General features: G+C 41.1%; 1 protein-coding gene across 2 annotated transcripts in view; it reads left to right on the top strand.

Moving 5' to 3' along the window:
- LOC110491673 (BRCA1 DNA repair associated) overlaps positions 1-14380 on the top strand; it is a 51677-nt gene that overhangs the window by 22497 nt on the left and 14800 nt on the right. For both annotated transcript variants that reach the window (XM_090202320.1, XM_036946563.2), the window contains exons 15-18: positions 2287-2364; positions 2543-2583; positions 2829-2912; positions 4318-4375. In XM_090202320.1, the coding sequence (XP_090058446.1) occupies positions 2287-2364; positions 2543-2583; positions 2829-2912; positions 4318-4375 (261 nt within the window). The remainder of the gene's footprint in view (positions 1-2286; positions 2365-2542; positions 2584-2828; positions 2913-4317; positions 4376-14380) is intronic.

The following is a 14380-nucleotide window of genomic DNA, read 5'->3' as shown; positions in this document are numbered from 1 at the left end:
GTAGTAAATTCAGTTGATTGGTCATGATTTGGAAAGGCACACACCTGTCTATATAAGGTCCCACAGTTGATAGTGCATGTCGGAGCAAAAAACCAAGCCAGGAGGTCAAATGAATTGTCCGTAGAGCTCCGAGACAGGATTGTGTCAAGGCACAGATCTGGGGAAGCGTACCAAAACATTTCTGCAGCATTGAAGGTCCCCAAGAACAGTGGCCTCCATTATTCTTAAATGGAATAAGTTTAGAACCACTAAGACTCTTCCTAGAGCTGACCGCCCAGCCAAACTGAGCAATCGGGGGAGAGGGGCCTTTGTCACGGCTGATTTCCTCCTCTTCGTCTGAAGAGGTGTAGCAGGGATCAGACCAAAATCCAGCGTGGTAAGTGTCCATAGTTGTTTTTAATGAATAAACCGAAACACTACAAAACAATAAACGAAACGTGAATAACCGAAACAGTACCGTGTGGTGAAACAGACACGGAAACCATCACCCACAAAGTACCCACAGAATATGGCTGCCTAAATATGGTTCCCAATCAGAGACAACGATAGACAGCTGCCTCTAATTGAGAACCAATCTAGGCAACCATAGACATACAATATACCTAGAAAGGAAACAGCCCCATAAACATACAAAAACCCAGAGACAAGATAAAAACACATACATCACCCATGTCACACCCTGACCTAACCAAAATAACAAGGAAAACAAAGAATACTAAGGTCAGGGTGTGACAGCCTTGGTCAGGGAGGTGACAGAGCTCCAGAGTGTCCTTCTGGAAGGTTCTCCTATTTCCACAGAGGAAATAATCTCTGCAGCCCTCCACCAATCAGGCCTTTATGGTAGAGTGGCCAGACGAAAAACACTCCTCAGTAAAAGGCACATGACAGCCTGCTTGAAGTTTGCCAAAAGGCACCTAAAGGACTCTAACCATGAGAAACAAGATTATCTGGTCTGATGAAACCAAGATTGAGATCTTTGGCCTGAATGCCAAGCGTCACGTCTTGCGGAAACCTGGCGCCATCCCTACAGGGAAGCATAGTGGTTGCAGCATCATGCTGTGGGGATGTTTTTCAGCGGCAGGGACTGGGAGACGAGTGAGGATCGAGGGAAAGATGAACGGAGAAAAGTACAGCGTGATCCTTGATGACAACCTGCTCCAGAGCGCTCAGAACCTCCAACTGGGGTGAAGGTTCACCTTTCCAACAGGACAACAACCCTAAGCCCACACCCAAGACTACGCAGGAGTGGCTTCGGGGCAAGTCTCTGAACGTCCTTGCGTGGCCCAGCCAGAGGCCGGACTTGAACCTGATCAAACAGGGCTTGAGAGGGTCTGCAAAGAATAATGGGAGAAATTCCCCAAATACAAGTGTGCCAAGCTTCTAGCGTCATACCCAAGAAGACTCGAGGCTGTAATCGCTGACCAAGGTGCTTCGACAAAGTACTGAGTAAAGGGTCTGAATACTTATGGAAATATTATATTTTGCTTTGTCATTATGGGGCATTGTGTGTAGATTGATGAGGAGAAAAACGCTTTCATCCATTTTAGAATAAGGCTGTAACGTAACAAAATGTGGAAAAAGGTGAAGGTCTCTGAATACTTCCCGAATGCACTGTAGATGGTTGTGGATTGAGACAGACTTAACTGAGGACAAGACTGTTACTGATAGGAACGTGTGTGTGTGTGTGTGTGTGTGTGTGTGTGTGTGCGCGGCCAACCACCAGACAGGAAGCTCCAGGCACCATCTCTAAGATCACAGCAGGGCTCTCGCCTACGCACTCATTGCCGTGGGTCAGCTGTCTACTCTGCACTGTCAACCACCGCATGCTTGATATCTAGTGTAACGTCATATTCATAAAGGTGTAACTTTATTACGCAGATTGATGAAGTATCACCGGACTTCCTGACGCTAACCTGGTTGTGGATCACATGCGGTGACGCATTCATTTCCCACAGAATGCTGACTCGTGCTCCACTGTGACTGTAAAATACGACTATGGATTTCCGATTGATGCTCTGCGCTACCATTTACTGCTGGTTCTCCAAGTTCAGTTCATGATCTTACTGTCATTTTGAAAATCTTGTCATCAAATCACAAAACCCCAACATGGCAACAAAGTATTTGTGAACAGTGATTTCATTGGGTGAGGTTAGCGAAGTGTTTTGAGGCCATTTTTATGAAACGCTATGGACGATATTCATTGAAGTTGTGATTTGTGTGTACTATGTGTTCTATGTGTATGTTTTCTCACGTCTACCCTACCTCTTGTTTGTCTGTCTGTCACAGATGGTGATCTGGTGTGTGAGCGCACGCTCAAGTACTTCCTGGGCATCGCAGGCAGGAAGTGGGTGGTGAGCTTCCAGTGTGAGTTCAGAGTTCCGTCACTGTAATTTGTCCCCTCACCACAGACCGATTTTAGGGAAACCAGTGTTAATGTGAAACCACAGGGAAGGGAAGGTTTCTTACGTAACACAGCTCAAGGAAAATGGGGAACGTTTGTGTTGCCGAATATAAGCATTATTTTTGTTCCTATACTCCACAGGGATTTCCGAGTGTTTCAAACAAGGGACAGTCTTAAATGAGGTACACACTCTGGTTGCATGTCATATTCCAAGAGCAGATTACAGAATATTCCATGTTTCCCATTGAGTTCATCTTTTAAACTATTGATGGGCGCCGCTGTTTGTGAATTATGGACTTTAATTTGTATTTTTCTTGGTAATGTACTGGTATTGTTTTTCCACAATGTCTTGGTCGTAATGACAAATGATACTACCGACTTCCCTATTAAGAATATTTTAACCCTTCGTCGCCCCCAACCCACACAGACGTCATTTGAGGTGCGAGGAGACGTTGTGAACGGACATGATCACCAAGGGCCGATGAGAGCACGGACCACAGGGGACACAAGTGTGAGTTTTACACCTGTTCTGTTACACCTTCACTATTACACCCCATAATACATCTCACACCCCATGTCACACCTGCACTATTCCACCCCAAATGTACACCTAGGTATTCTATTACAACTTATTACCCCATATTGCATGTAAACTAATACACCCCCATATTACAAGATGTGTGCAGTCTTTTACTTTTTTTAAAACTTTTTGCTGAACAGATTCTTTGATCTCCAGCACCTGCTTCAAACCACTAGATATGTCATCTTGGAGTACACGCCTAGTCCTGCTTTAAAAAGTCAAACCCATTTTCTAATGGTGCTTTCGTCTCCTTTTGGAGTGGGGCCAGATCTGAAAGCAGCAGCAGAGGAACCTTTGCAACTGAAGAGGAAAATTTGAAATGGCTTGATGTCATGTTGGTATTATTGGCTGCTTTGAGGAGGCCCCTAATTGAATTAACCAGTAATTTCAGGCCTATTTGAGGACCCGATTACAGTCTCTCCACCTTGATGGCTTCAGACAGACTGCCGTGTTCATATTCGCTCGCTGTCGCCAGACGAACAGGACAGACAGTCAAACCGATAAATTGGTATTCTAGGCGTTTGCTGATTGCAAGATGTGAGTGGCATGGTGGGTGGGTGGTAGGGAGGTGGGTGAAAGGGAGGGTGTGTGTGTGTGTGTGTGTGTGTGTGTGTGTGTGTGTGTGTGTTATCATGTCCTTGTTTTAATTCCACCTGAAGGGCATTAGGTGTCTAAATGAGAAATATGTAAGCGAGATGTTTGTTCATCAGACCGCCACCGCGGGCTAACGATCATTATGGATGGAGACTGAGGTGTTGAGATTGAGCATTTCTCGGTCAAACAAGTTGGAGCTTTATTTCTAAAACCGTAACATCCAACCGTATCGTGGATATTAACCTAGGCTTTGATGTGAAATCAGTTTTGTCGCTTTATGGCTTGACTGGCTATAAATAACTTTATTGTTTGGACAAATGTTAACTATTGATAATGAAGTACTTCATGAGATACCCATTTAGAACATACTTTTTTTTCCCATTTATAGGCCTAAATTAACAGCAAACGGTAGAGATGTTCCTGACTGGCGGTGCACTTTGCCAAAAGCATGGCTGTTACCATGGAGAATTCTGTACAGCTTGAGCCTTTTTTTGTCCCCATGTTCTGTTTGACACCACACTGGATTCAAAAGCAGTTAGGGCTTTTGGTTTAACACAGTGTTTTCCCTACCATTGTATAGGCAGGGTGGAACCCCCCCAACTTTGGCTCCACTGGTTTCAATGGAACGTTATGGTCCCACAGGACCTGGATGTTGCTTTGGGCCTTTGTGCCCCACGTGGATGAAGGTCATATCTCCTGAATTTACTCAATCTAAACTGAGCTCCTGTCTCTCTTTCCCTAGCTGCTGATGAAGGATTACGAGATCTGTTTCCAAGGCCCTTTCACCGATATGACCACTGGTAAGTAACTGCAACGCTGACCAGAAAAGAACCCGCTACAGACCATACTACACACAATCTCACCTCACCAAGAAATGGGTTGAGCATGGAACACTTTTTTAAAATTATTGTTTTTATTTTTTAGGTTTGCTTAATTTTTTTCTTTTAGAAAATACCATTGATTTATTTGGTAATGGTGGATGTTTTAATGTTTTTGGGGAAAATGCAGTACTCTCTACTCGTACCCTCATTCAAAATAGAAGTCCATTTAAATTGGAAGTATCATCCGTTTCCCCTAGAGCCTTTTGCAGGTGACGGCTAGTCGGCTGAACTTTGGGAATGTTGGCTAATGGAACAAAAGAGATATTATGCTGTTTTTAATTTGTGTATAGATATATTTTTTTAAAGAAAGGATGAAAGTGAGAAGGCAAAAAGGAAGAAGCCTGGGCGCCAGGAAAAACAAAAGGTGGCCTTCATTTATGGAAAGCCTCCCCAGGGCTCCTGGTAGTACCACTGTCTCTATAGAGACAAGAAAATGAATCAACCTCTGTCTACCCAGTCCCCCTCATTTACCACTGTGAACTGTAGGACTCACACACTCACTGACACACACACACACACTCTGGCATAGAGGACTAGTTCTCTGACGTTGGGAACAGTTTGAAGCCCATTGTTTTGTGCCTGTCAATTTATTGAATGGTTAAAAATTGCAGTGTGCAGATAGTCTATGGGAGGGTTGAGAACTGACTGAAAGTTATGGATGAGTCATAGCTAGAGTTTAACAACCAGCTTGGATCTCAAACCATGCTACAATATAAAAGTTCAAATAAATACAGTGTTCTTATGTCTTCACATGAGTGACCAAAGCAAGACTTGACTAGTTAAATAAAGGTTTTTTTATTTTTAAGACCAACAAAATGAAAAGTTAACAAAATATGCATATATTGATAGCGTTTCAATCCATCAAACTAATAGATTTTCTTCAACTAGACCAAAAACAGTCAAAATCCTAGAAAGTCCAAATAGAATCCCAACACAAAATAGTCCCAACGTTAATCAAAAAGCAAAAATGTGCAGTCCCCCTTCAAAATGCAGAAATATTTCATCAAATAAAGTTAGTCACACAAAAAAAACAACCCAGGATGGTTGTGGGAGCTCAATGTTAAGGCCTCTTCCAAAACAAAGGAATCATTTTGTCGTTGACATAACAATCCACAAAAATTTGCAACAAGTATAACTTTGAATGGTTAATCTAGACTACTTAAAAGGTTTTCCACACAAAAAAAACCTCGGCCAGGTACACACACAATAGTTCCCCAAACGGCTCCCCTTCCTCTTAAAGGGACATTCCCTCTTAAAAGGGATAGTCCACTGAAATGACAATGGCGACCATCTTAGCTTTGCCAGTGCAAATAATGCAGTCAGAACTGGCAGATATATAATAGTATGAAAATTCGCAGAGGTTTAACCTTGCAAGGTTTTTAAAACTTTAAACCAGACATAGGCACATATACAGTGTGGCAAAAAAGTATTTAGTCAGCCACCAATTGTGCAAGTTCTCCCACTTCAAAAGATGAGAGGCCTGTAATTTTCATCATAGGTACACTTCAACTATGACAGACAAAATGAGAAAAAAAATCCAGAAAATCACATTGTAGGATTTTTAATGAATTTATTTGCAAATTATGGTGGAAAACTTTTGTTATTGACCAAATACTTATTTATCTCAATACTTTGTTATATACCCTTTGTTGACAATGACAGAGGTCAAACGTTTTCTGTAAGTCTTCACAAGGTTTTCACACACTGTTGCTGGTATTTTGGCCCATTCCTCCATGCAGATCTCCTCTAGAGCAGTGATGTTTTGGGGCAACACGGACTTTCAACTCCCTCCAAAGATTTTCTATGGGGTTGAGATCTGGAGACTGGCTAGGCCACTCCAGGACCTTGAAATGCTTCTTACGAAGCCACTCCTTCATTGCCCGGGCGGTGTGTTTGGGATCATTGTCATGCTGAAAGACCCAGCAACGTTTCATCTTCAATGCCCTTGCTGATGGAAGGAGGTTTTCACTCAAAATCTCACGATACATGGCCCCATTCATTCTTTCCTTTACACGGATCAGTCGTCCTGGTCCCTTTGCAGAAAAACAGCCCCAAAGCATGATGTTTCCACCCCCATGCTTCACAGTAGGTATGGTGTTCTTTGGATGCAACTCAGCATTCTTTGTCCTCCAAATACGCGAGTTGAATTTTTACCAAAAAGTTATATTTTGGTTTCATCTGACCATATGACATTCTCCCAATCTTCTTCTGGATCATCCAAATGCTCTCTAGCAAACTTCAGATGGGCCTGGACATGTACTGGCTTAAGCAGGGGGACACGTCTGGCACTGCAGGATTCGAATTCCTGGCGGCGTAGTGTGTTACTGATTGTAGGCTTTGTTACTTTGGTCCCAGCTCTCTGCAGGTCATTCACTAGGTCCCCCCGTGTGGTTCTGTGATTTTTGCTCACCGTTCTTGAGATCATTTTGACCCCACAGGGTGAGATCTTGCGTGGAGCCACAGATCGAGGGAGATTATCAGTGGTCTTGTATGTCTTCCATTTCCTAATAATTGCTGGAGGACAGAGGAGCCTCTTAAAGAAGAAGTTACAGGTCAGCCAGAAATCTTGCTTGTTTGTTATTGACCAAATACTTATTTTCCACCATAATTTGCAAATAAATTCATTAAAAATCCTACAATGTGATTTTCTGGATTTTTTTTTCATTATGTCTGTCATAGTTGAAGTGTACCTATGATGCAAATTACAGGCCTCTCATCTTTTGAAGTGGGAGAACTTGCACAATTGGTGGCTGTACCTGGCCGAGTTTTTTTTTGTGTGGAAAACCTTTTAAGTAGTCTAGATTAACCATTCAAAGTTATAAATGCTTACTTACAAGCCCCTAATCAACAATGCAGTTCAATAGACTTAAGAAAATATTTACTAAATTAAGTAAAAAATAAAAAGTAACACAAAATGGCATAACAATAACGAGGCTATGTACAGGGGGTACTGGTACCGAGTCAATGTGTGGGGGTACAGGTTAGTCAAGGTAATTTGTACATGTAGGTAGAGGTAAAGTGACTATGCATAGATAATAAACAGCGAGGTAGCAGCCAATGTAATAGGCCGGTGGCCATTTGATTAATTGTTCAGCAGTCTTTCGGTTGTTGTGCCCTCTTCACGACTGTCTTGGTGTGTTTGGACCATGTTAGTTTGTTGGTGATGTGGACACCAAGGACCTTAACTCTCGACCCGCTCCACTACAGCCCTGTCAATGTTAATGGGGGCCTGTTCGGCCCTCCTTTTCCTGTAGTCCACAATCATCTCCTTTGTCTTTCTCATCTCCCATAAGTGTTTAATTAGGTCGAGATTTGGTGACTGACACACACACACACACACCCTTTAAACCAACTATGCTCCTTTGAGACCCCTCTTTCAAAGTCACTAAGATAACTTCTTCTAGCCATGGTAGAACCAATAATGGACACCTGGGCACTTTTTTTTTTATACATGACCCTAAGCATGATGGGATGTTTTAATTGCTTAATTAACTCAGGAACCACACCTGTGTGGAAGCACCTGCTTTCAATATAATTTGTATCCCTCATTTACTCAAGTGTTTCCTTTATTTTGCCACTTACCTGAACATTTACAGCAATTCTTTGCCCTTAGGGGTAACTGTGGAGTAAAGTTGGTGCCAAAGGTCTGAAAACATGTAAACATTTTTAAATTGTCATAAGATGTAATCTTTCACTCTTTTTGGAGACTCTTTTTAGTACAGTACCTTCAGAAAGTATTCACACCCCTTGACTTTTTCCACATTTTGTTGTTACATCCTAAATGTAAAATGGATAGATTTTTAAAATTTGTTTTCACTGTCCTACACACAATACCCCAAACTAGAATTTTTGAAATCTTTACAATTTTAATAAAATATGAAAAGCTGAAATGTCTAGAGTCAATAAGTATTCAACCCCTTAGTTATGGTAAGCCTAAATAAGTTCAGGAGTGAACATTTGCTGAACAAGTCACATACTAAGTTGCATGGACATGATTTTTGAATGATTACCTCGTCTCTGTACCCCACACATACAATTATCTGTAAGGTCCCTCAGCTAACTCCGTTGCCGGATAGGAAGGAAACCACTAGGTCCAAGAGGAAACATGGTTCAGTTTGCTTTCCACCAGACACTGGGAGATGTATTCACCTTTTAGCAGGATAACCCAAAACACATGGTCAAATCTATACTGGAGTTTCTTACCAAGAAGACAGTGAATGTTCTACTTGAAAATCTATGGCAAGACCTGAAAAATGATTGTCTAGCAATGATCAACAACCAATTCAACCGAGCTTGAAGAATTTTTAAAAGAATAGGAAAATGATGTGCAATCCAGGTGTGGAAACCTCTATGACTTACCCAGAAAGACTCATAGCTGTAATGGCTGCCAAAAGAGCTTCTACAAAGTATTGACTGAGGGGAATGAATACTAATGTAAATGAGATATTTAATGTTCAGTAAATTTGCAAATATTTTCTTTTTTTTTATTTCTCATGATGGAGTACTGTGTGTAAATGGGTGAGGAAAAACATTTAATTCCAAATGGAATCCGGGCTGTAACAAAATGTGACCGACTGGCTCGATTCGGTCTTAGGTAGAAACATTTGAAGCAAGCAAGCAGCACATTTATTTATAAAGCCCTTTTTACATCAGCAGATGTCACAAAGTGTAATACAGAAAACCAGCCTAAAACCACAAACAGCAAGCGATGTAGAAGCACGGTGGCTAGGAAAAACTCCCTAGAAAGGCAATAACCTAGGAAGAAACCTAGAGAGGAACCAGGCTCTGAGGGGTGGCCAGTCCTCTTCTGGCTGTGCCAGGTGGTGAATATAAGAGTACATGGGCAAATGGTGTTGAAGTTGTTTTTTACATTGGTTAAAAGTAGAGACTCAGAGCTAGAAAATTGTCAATCATACACTACAGTTGAGGAACAATAGGGAAAGTAATTCTGCTTAGAAAGTTAATAAACTGGAGAACCCTTGTTTGTCTACACCCATTCAGCATCGTTCACACCCTCTTTAAGCTTCAGCACCACTCATCTATTTAAGGATTCACATGTGAATCAGGCTATGTACTAAACAACCAAAGATTTCAAGACTAAAGTCTGGTTTATACTACAGGTGTATTTGTAAATTTAATCTGCAGTGCCGGAGTGTGTTTTGGGTGTTGTCAGATTGGCCATTTTGTAAATTCAGAGCGTTTCGCTTTTGGAGCGCACACTGGACGCTCTGGTGTTCTGACCTGACAATAGCAGTCAAGCACCCTTGCTAACTGGCTAATGTTGGCTAGCTTGCAACCTAATTGCAGATACAAAAGAGAGAACAGCTCACTCTAATCAATTTACTCGCCCTAGCAGAGCTGGTTGGTCTTTTTTGCCAACGTTTACTAACACCGGCCATATTCAACAGGCGTTGGGCGTTCGTAAATTTGTCAGTTATTCTGCGCTCTGGCACACTCAGATGAGAGTGCTATGAAAAAGTTGTTGCAGTGACTTCCTATTGAAATGGACACTTGCATAGTGGAGTCTTAAGTTTTTAATACGCGATACATAAAATTTAAAAAAGCCGCGTTAGACAGGATTACCTACACATTCTGGCCAGCTCAAAAAGACAGAAGCGTGCTATATGACCAATCCAAACTCATCTGGCATGTCCAGCCCGCTCATTATCTTGGCTAATCATGGCTAGCGGGAAGGTTGCGGTCTTCCTTAGGCTTAACCAACTAGGCTTGTAATTTTAACAATTTTATTCATAAGGCACATGAAAGTTCACATGTTCGAGAAGGCATTTCTGCCAAAAGTTTACATTCAAACGGCTCTCCTGTGAAGTAGTGACCCACGACATACGCCTAGTTTCCTGAATCGGGTCACACATCTGAAAATGTAGCTAGCTAGTTAGACTATCTTACCCGTATACATGGATGGACGCTTCTCTCTCTCTGTCACGGATTTCATGGTTGCCCTTCGTTTAAAGATGTAATCCGGGGACTTGTTTTATACATCAGCCTTTGTGTGTTCTCTTTTCGACTTCGTCTGCATATTTGCAATTAAACGCCAGAATTTTCTCCATCTCCTTAGCTATCATACTCAACTCGGTCCTCCAGAAAGTGGAGAGCAACACTTAAGCAGTTCTACTACGTGATATCTTTAAATAAAGCCGCTTTAGAAAGGATTACCTAAACCCTACTGACCAGCTCTCGTTATGGACAGAAGAGTGCTACATGGCAGACCAATCCGAACTCCTCTCGCGGCATGTCCAGCCCACTCAATATCTCAGCCAATCATGGCTAGCAGGAAGGTTGCTGTCTTTTTCCGTGGCTTAACCAACTAGGCTCGTAATTTAACAATTGTATTTGTATTTACAGATGGCATACAAGTTTGTTATTAAGGCACATGAAAGTTCACATGTTCCAGGAGGTATTACTGCCCAAAAATGCATTTTGATAAATAAAATACAAAAAGTTTACTTTGAAATGGTGCTCCTGTGAAGTAGTGACGCAGAAAGTGGAATAAGTTCAGGGGTATGACTACTTTCTGAAGGCACTGTAGGTAGTTGGAGTTTGAGGTTCAATCTTCTCCCTTCATCACAAATCTGATAAGCGCCAAACACTGATGGAAAGAGACTGTGAAGGTTATCTATATCCTGTCCTCTCTGTCCACTCCGCATTAGAAGAGACACTGTTCGGAAGAGGTAGTAGAGGAGAGTTCATATTCTGTCATGCAATAACATTTCTTCTCCGGATGGATGGATGGATGAATGGATGGATGAAGGTCCTGGGGCATCAAAGTGCTCCTAATGTGTATTTCTGCAGGCTGGAACAATGCAGGCTTGGCTAATGGGTTTGCGCGTGCATTATAGATCAGGGGTTCTCAAGCTTTTGGGGCCTGTGACCCCTTTTCTGATCGCAAATTCATCAGGCACCCCATCATAATCAACTCGAGTGAGATAAAAAAAAAAAAAATGATTGCATACAAGGAGTTTTACCATGACTTCGGCAGTGCATGGCCAGACGAACCAATTCTCGGGCCCAGGGAAGGAACATTTTAAAGGCCCGGCTCTTAGCATTAGAAGGAAAAAGTTACAGTTTTCAAGTTAATTTTCTGCAGTTCTACACATTTTGCAATGAGGCAGAGAGAGATACTTGCAGTTTTAAAGCTTAAAGTAACTGCCCACTGTTTCAAGATTTCTATGAATCATGACCAATAATTAATTACATTATTTGGGAAACAGATTTCCTTTAAAAAAAAAATGGTAATTACGCATGTTCAAAATCAGCTTTTCTGTGTTGGAATGGTGTGGGAGTACCCCAACAACAGAATGGTGTGGGCATATACCGGTCATTAAAAATATGAATACAAGTAGACTGCTGATTGGCCAGCTCAATGAGGAAATGACAAGCACTTTTTAAACGGTTGTCTGTTTTGAGTTTGAGGTGTTGTTTTTTTCCTCAAGTTTATGCTTTGGCCACGAACAATGTTCCCTGTAAATGTTTTGGGACACTGAGCAAATATTAGGTCTTGTGAGCGGAAACTTGAACATTCTTATGATTTTTTTTTTGTTGCATCTTTTGGCGTTCGTTTACAGTAGACACTGAGGCTGTACCCTGACAGTTTTAGACAGCCACAATAGTATATTGGCTACTATTTGAGCTTAATGTAGGCCTACCAACAAAACCAATTAAGCAAATCCCATAATATTTTTACATGGAAAAAGCTCATGATTTCTATGACATCCTACAGTAGCCTATATGTGGTGTTCAATGCTGGCATACATTGCATGAGACATAAATATATATATACAGTGCCTTGCGAAAGTATTCGGCCCCCTTGAACTTTGCGACCTTTTGCCACATTTCAGGCTTCAAACATAAAGATGTAAAACTGTATTTTTTTGTGAAGAATCAACAACAAGTGGGACACGATCATGAAGTGGAACGACATTTATTGGATATTTCAAACTTTTTTAACAAAACAAAAACTGAAAAATTGGGCGTGCAAAATTATTCAGCCCCTTTACTTTCAGTGCAGCAAACTCTCTCCAGAAGTTCAGTGAGGATCTCTGAATGATCCAATGTTGACCTAAATGACTAATGATGATAAATACAATCCACCTGTGTGTAATCAAGTCTCCGTATAAATGCACCTGCACTGTGATAGTCTCAGAGGTCCGTTAAAAGCGCAGAGAGCATCATGAAGAACAAGGAACACACCAGGCAGGTCCGAGATACTGTTGTGAAGAAGTTTAAAGCCGGATTTGGATATAAAAAGATTTCCCAAGCTTTAAACATCCCAAGGAGCACTGTGCAAGCGATAATATTGAAATGGAAGGAGTATCAGACCACTGCAAATCTACCAAGACCTGGCCGTCCCTCTAAACTTTCAGCTCATACAAGGAGAAGACTGATCAGAGATGCAGCCAAGAGGGCCATGATCACTCTGGATGAACTGCAGAGATCTACAGCTGAGGTGGGAGACTCTGTCCATAGGACAACAATCAGTCGTATATTGCACAAATCTGGCCTACATGGAAGAGTGGCAAGAAGAAAGCCATTTCTTAAAGATATCCATAAAAAGTGTTGTTTAAAGTTTGCCACAAGCCACCTGGGAGACACACCAAACATGTGGAAGAAGGTGCTCTGGTCAGATGAAACCAAAATTGAACTTTTGGCAACAATGCAAAACGTTATGTTTGGCGTAAAAGCAACACAGCTGAACACACCATCCCCACTGTCAAACATGGTGGTGGCAGCATCATGGTTTGGGCCTGCTTTTCTTCAGCAGGGACAGGGAAGATGGTTAAAATTGATGGGAAGATGGATGGAGCCAAATACAGGACCATTCTGGAAGAAAACCTGATGGAGTCTGCAAAAGACCTGAGACTGGGACGGAGATTTGTCTTCCAACAAGACAATGATCCAAAACATAAAGCAAAATCTACAATGGAATGGTTCAAAAATAAACATATCCAGGTGTTAGAATGGCCAAGTCAAAGTCCAGACCTGAATCCAATCGAGAATCTGTGGAAAGAACTGAAAACTGCTGTTCACAAATGCTCTCCATCCAACCTCACTGAGCTCGAGCTGTTTTGCAAGGAGGGATGGGAAAAAATGTCAGTCTCTCGATGTGCAAAACTGATAGAGACATACCCCAAGCGACTTACAGCTGTAATCGCAGCAAAAGGTGGCGCTACAAAGTATTAACTTAAGGGGGCTGAATAATTTTGCACGCCCAATTTTTTAGTTTTTGATTTGTTAAAAAAGTTTGAAATATCCAATAAATGTCGTTCCACTTCATGATTGTGTCCCACTTGTTGTTGATTCTTCACACAAAAAAATACAGTTTTATATCTTTATGTTTGAAGCCTGAAATGTGGCAAAAGGTTGCAAAGTTCAAGGGGCCGAATACTTTCGCAAGGCACTGTATGTATGTGTATATATATATATATATATATATATATATATATATATATATATATATATATATATATATATATATATATATATATATATATATATATATATATATATATATATATATATATATATATATATATATATATATATATATTAAACATTATAAAGGGCTTGAAATGTATTACTGTAACACCAAGGGCCAAATAGGTGACTGTAAATTCTATTGTGTTGTGTGATGCAAGAAACCACTAAATAAAAGTCGTTATTATTACCATACAGAGAATTAGACAATGTTTTCTACCCCTCTGCCTATGGGCTTATTTGCATATTCAATTCAACACTGACCCTTTTAATTAAGACATAAGATTTTTACCTGACTGGCTTTTCAAAGAAATGTAGCCTACACTTGTTGTGCTCTTGTAGGAAGCAGCAACTCCAAATTGCTGACCTATACCTATCTATAACTGGACTAATAACTTCAAAGAATATCAAAAATGGGCACACGCATAGCTC

Source organism: Oncorhynchus mykiss, chromosome 16 (assembly GCF_057628025.1).
Source record: "Oncorhynchus mykiss isolate SJ-2025 chromosome 16, ASM5762802v1, whole genome shotgun sequence".
Classification (NCBI taxonomy): domain Eukaryota; kingdom Metazoa; phylum Chordata; class Actinopteri; order Salmoniformes; family Salmonidae; genus Oncorhynchus; species Oncorhynchus mykiss.
The sequence above is the reverse complement of the archived record's forward strand: the minus strand, read 5'-3'. Positions and strand labels throughout refer to the sequence as shown.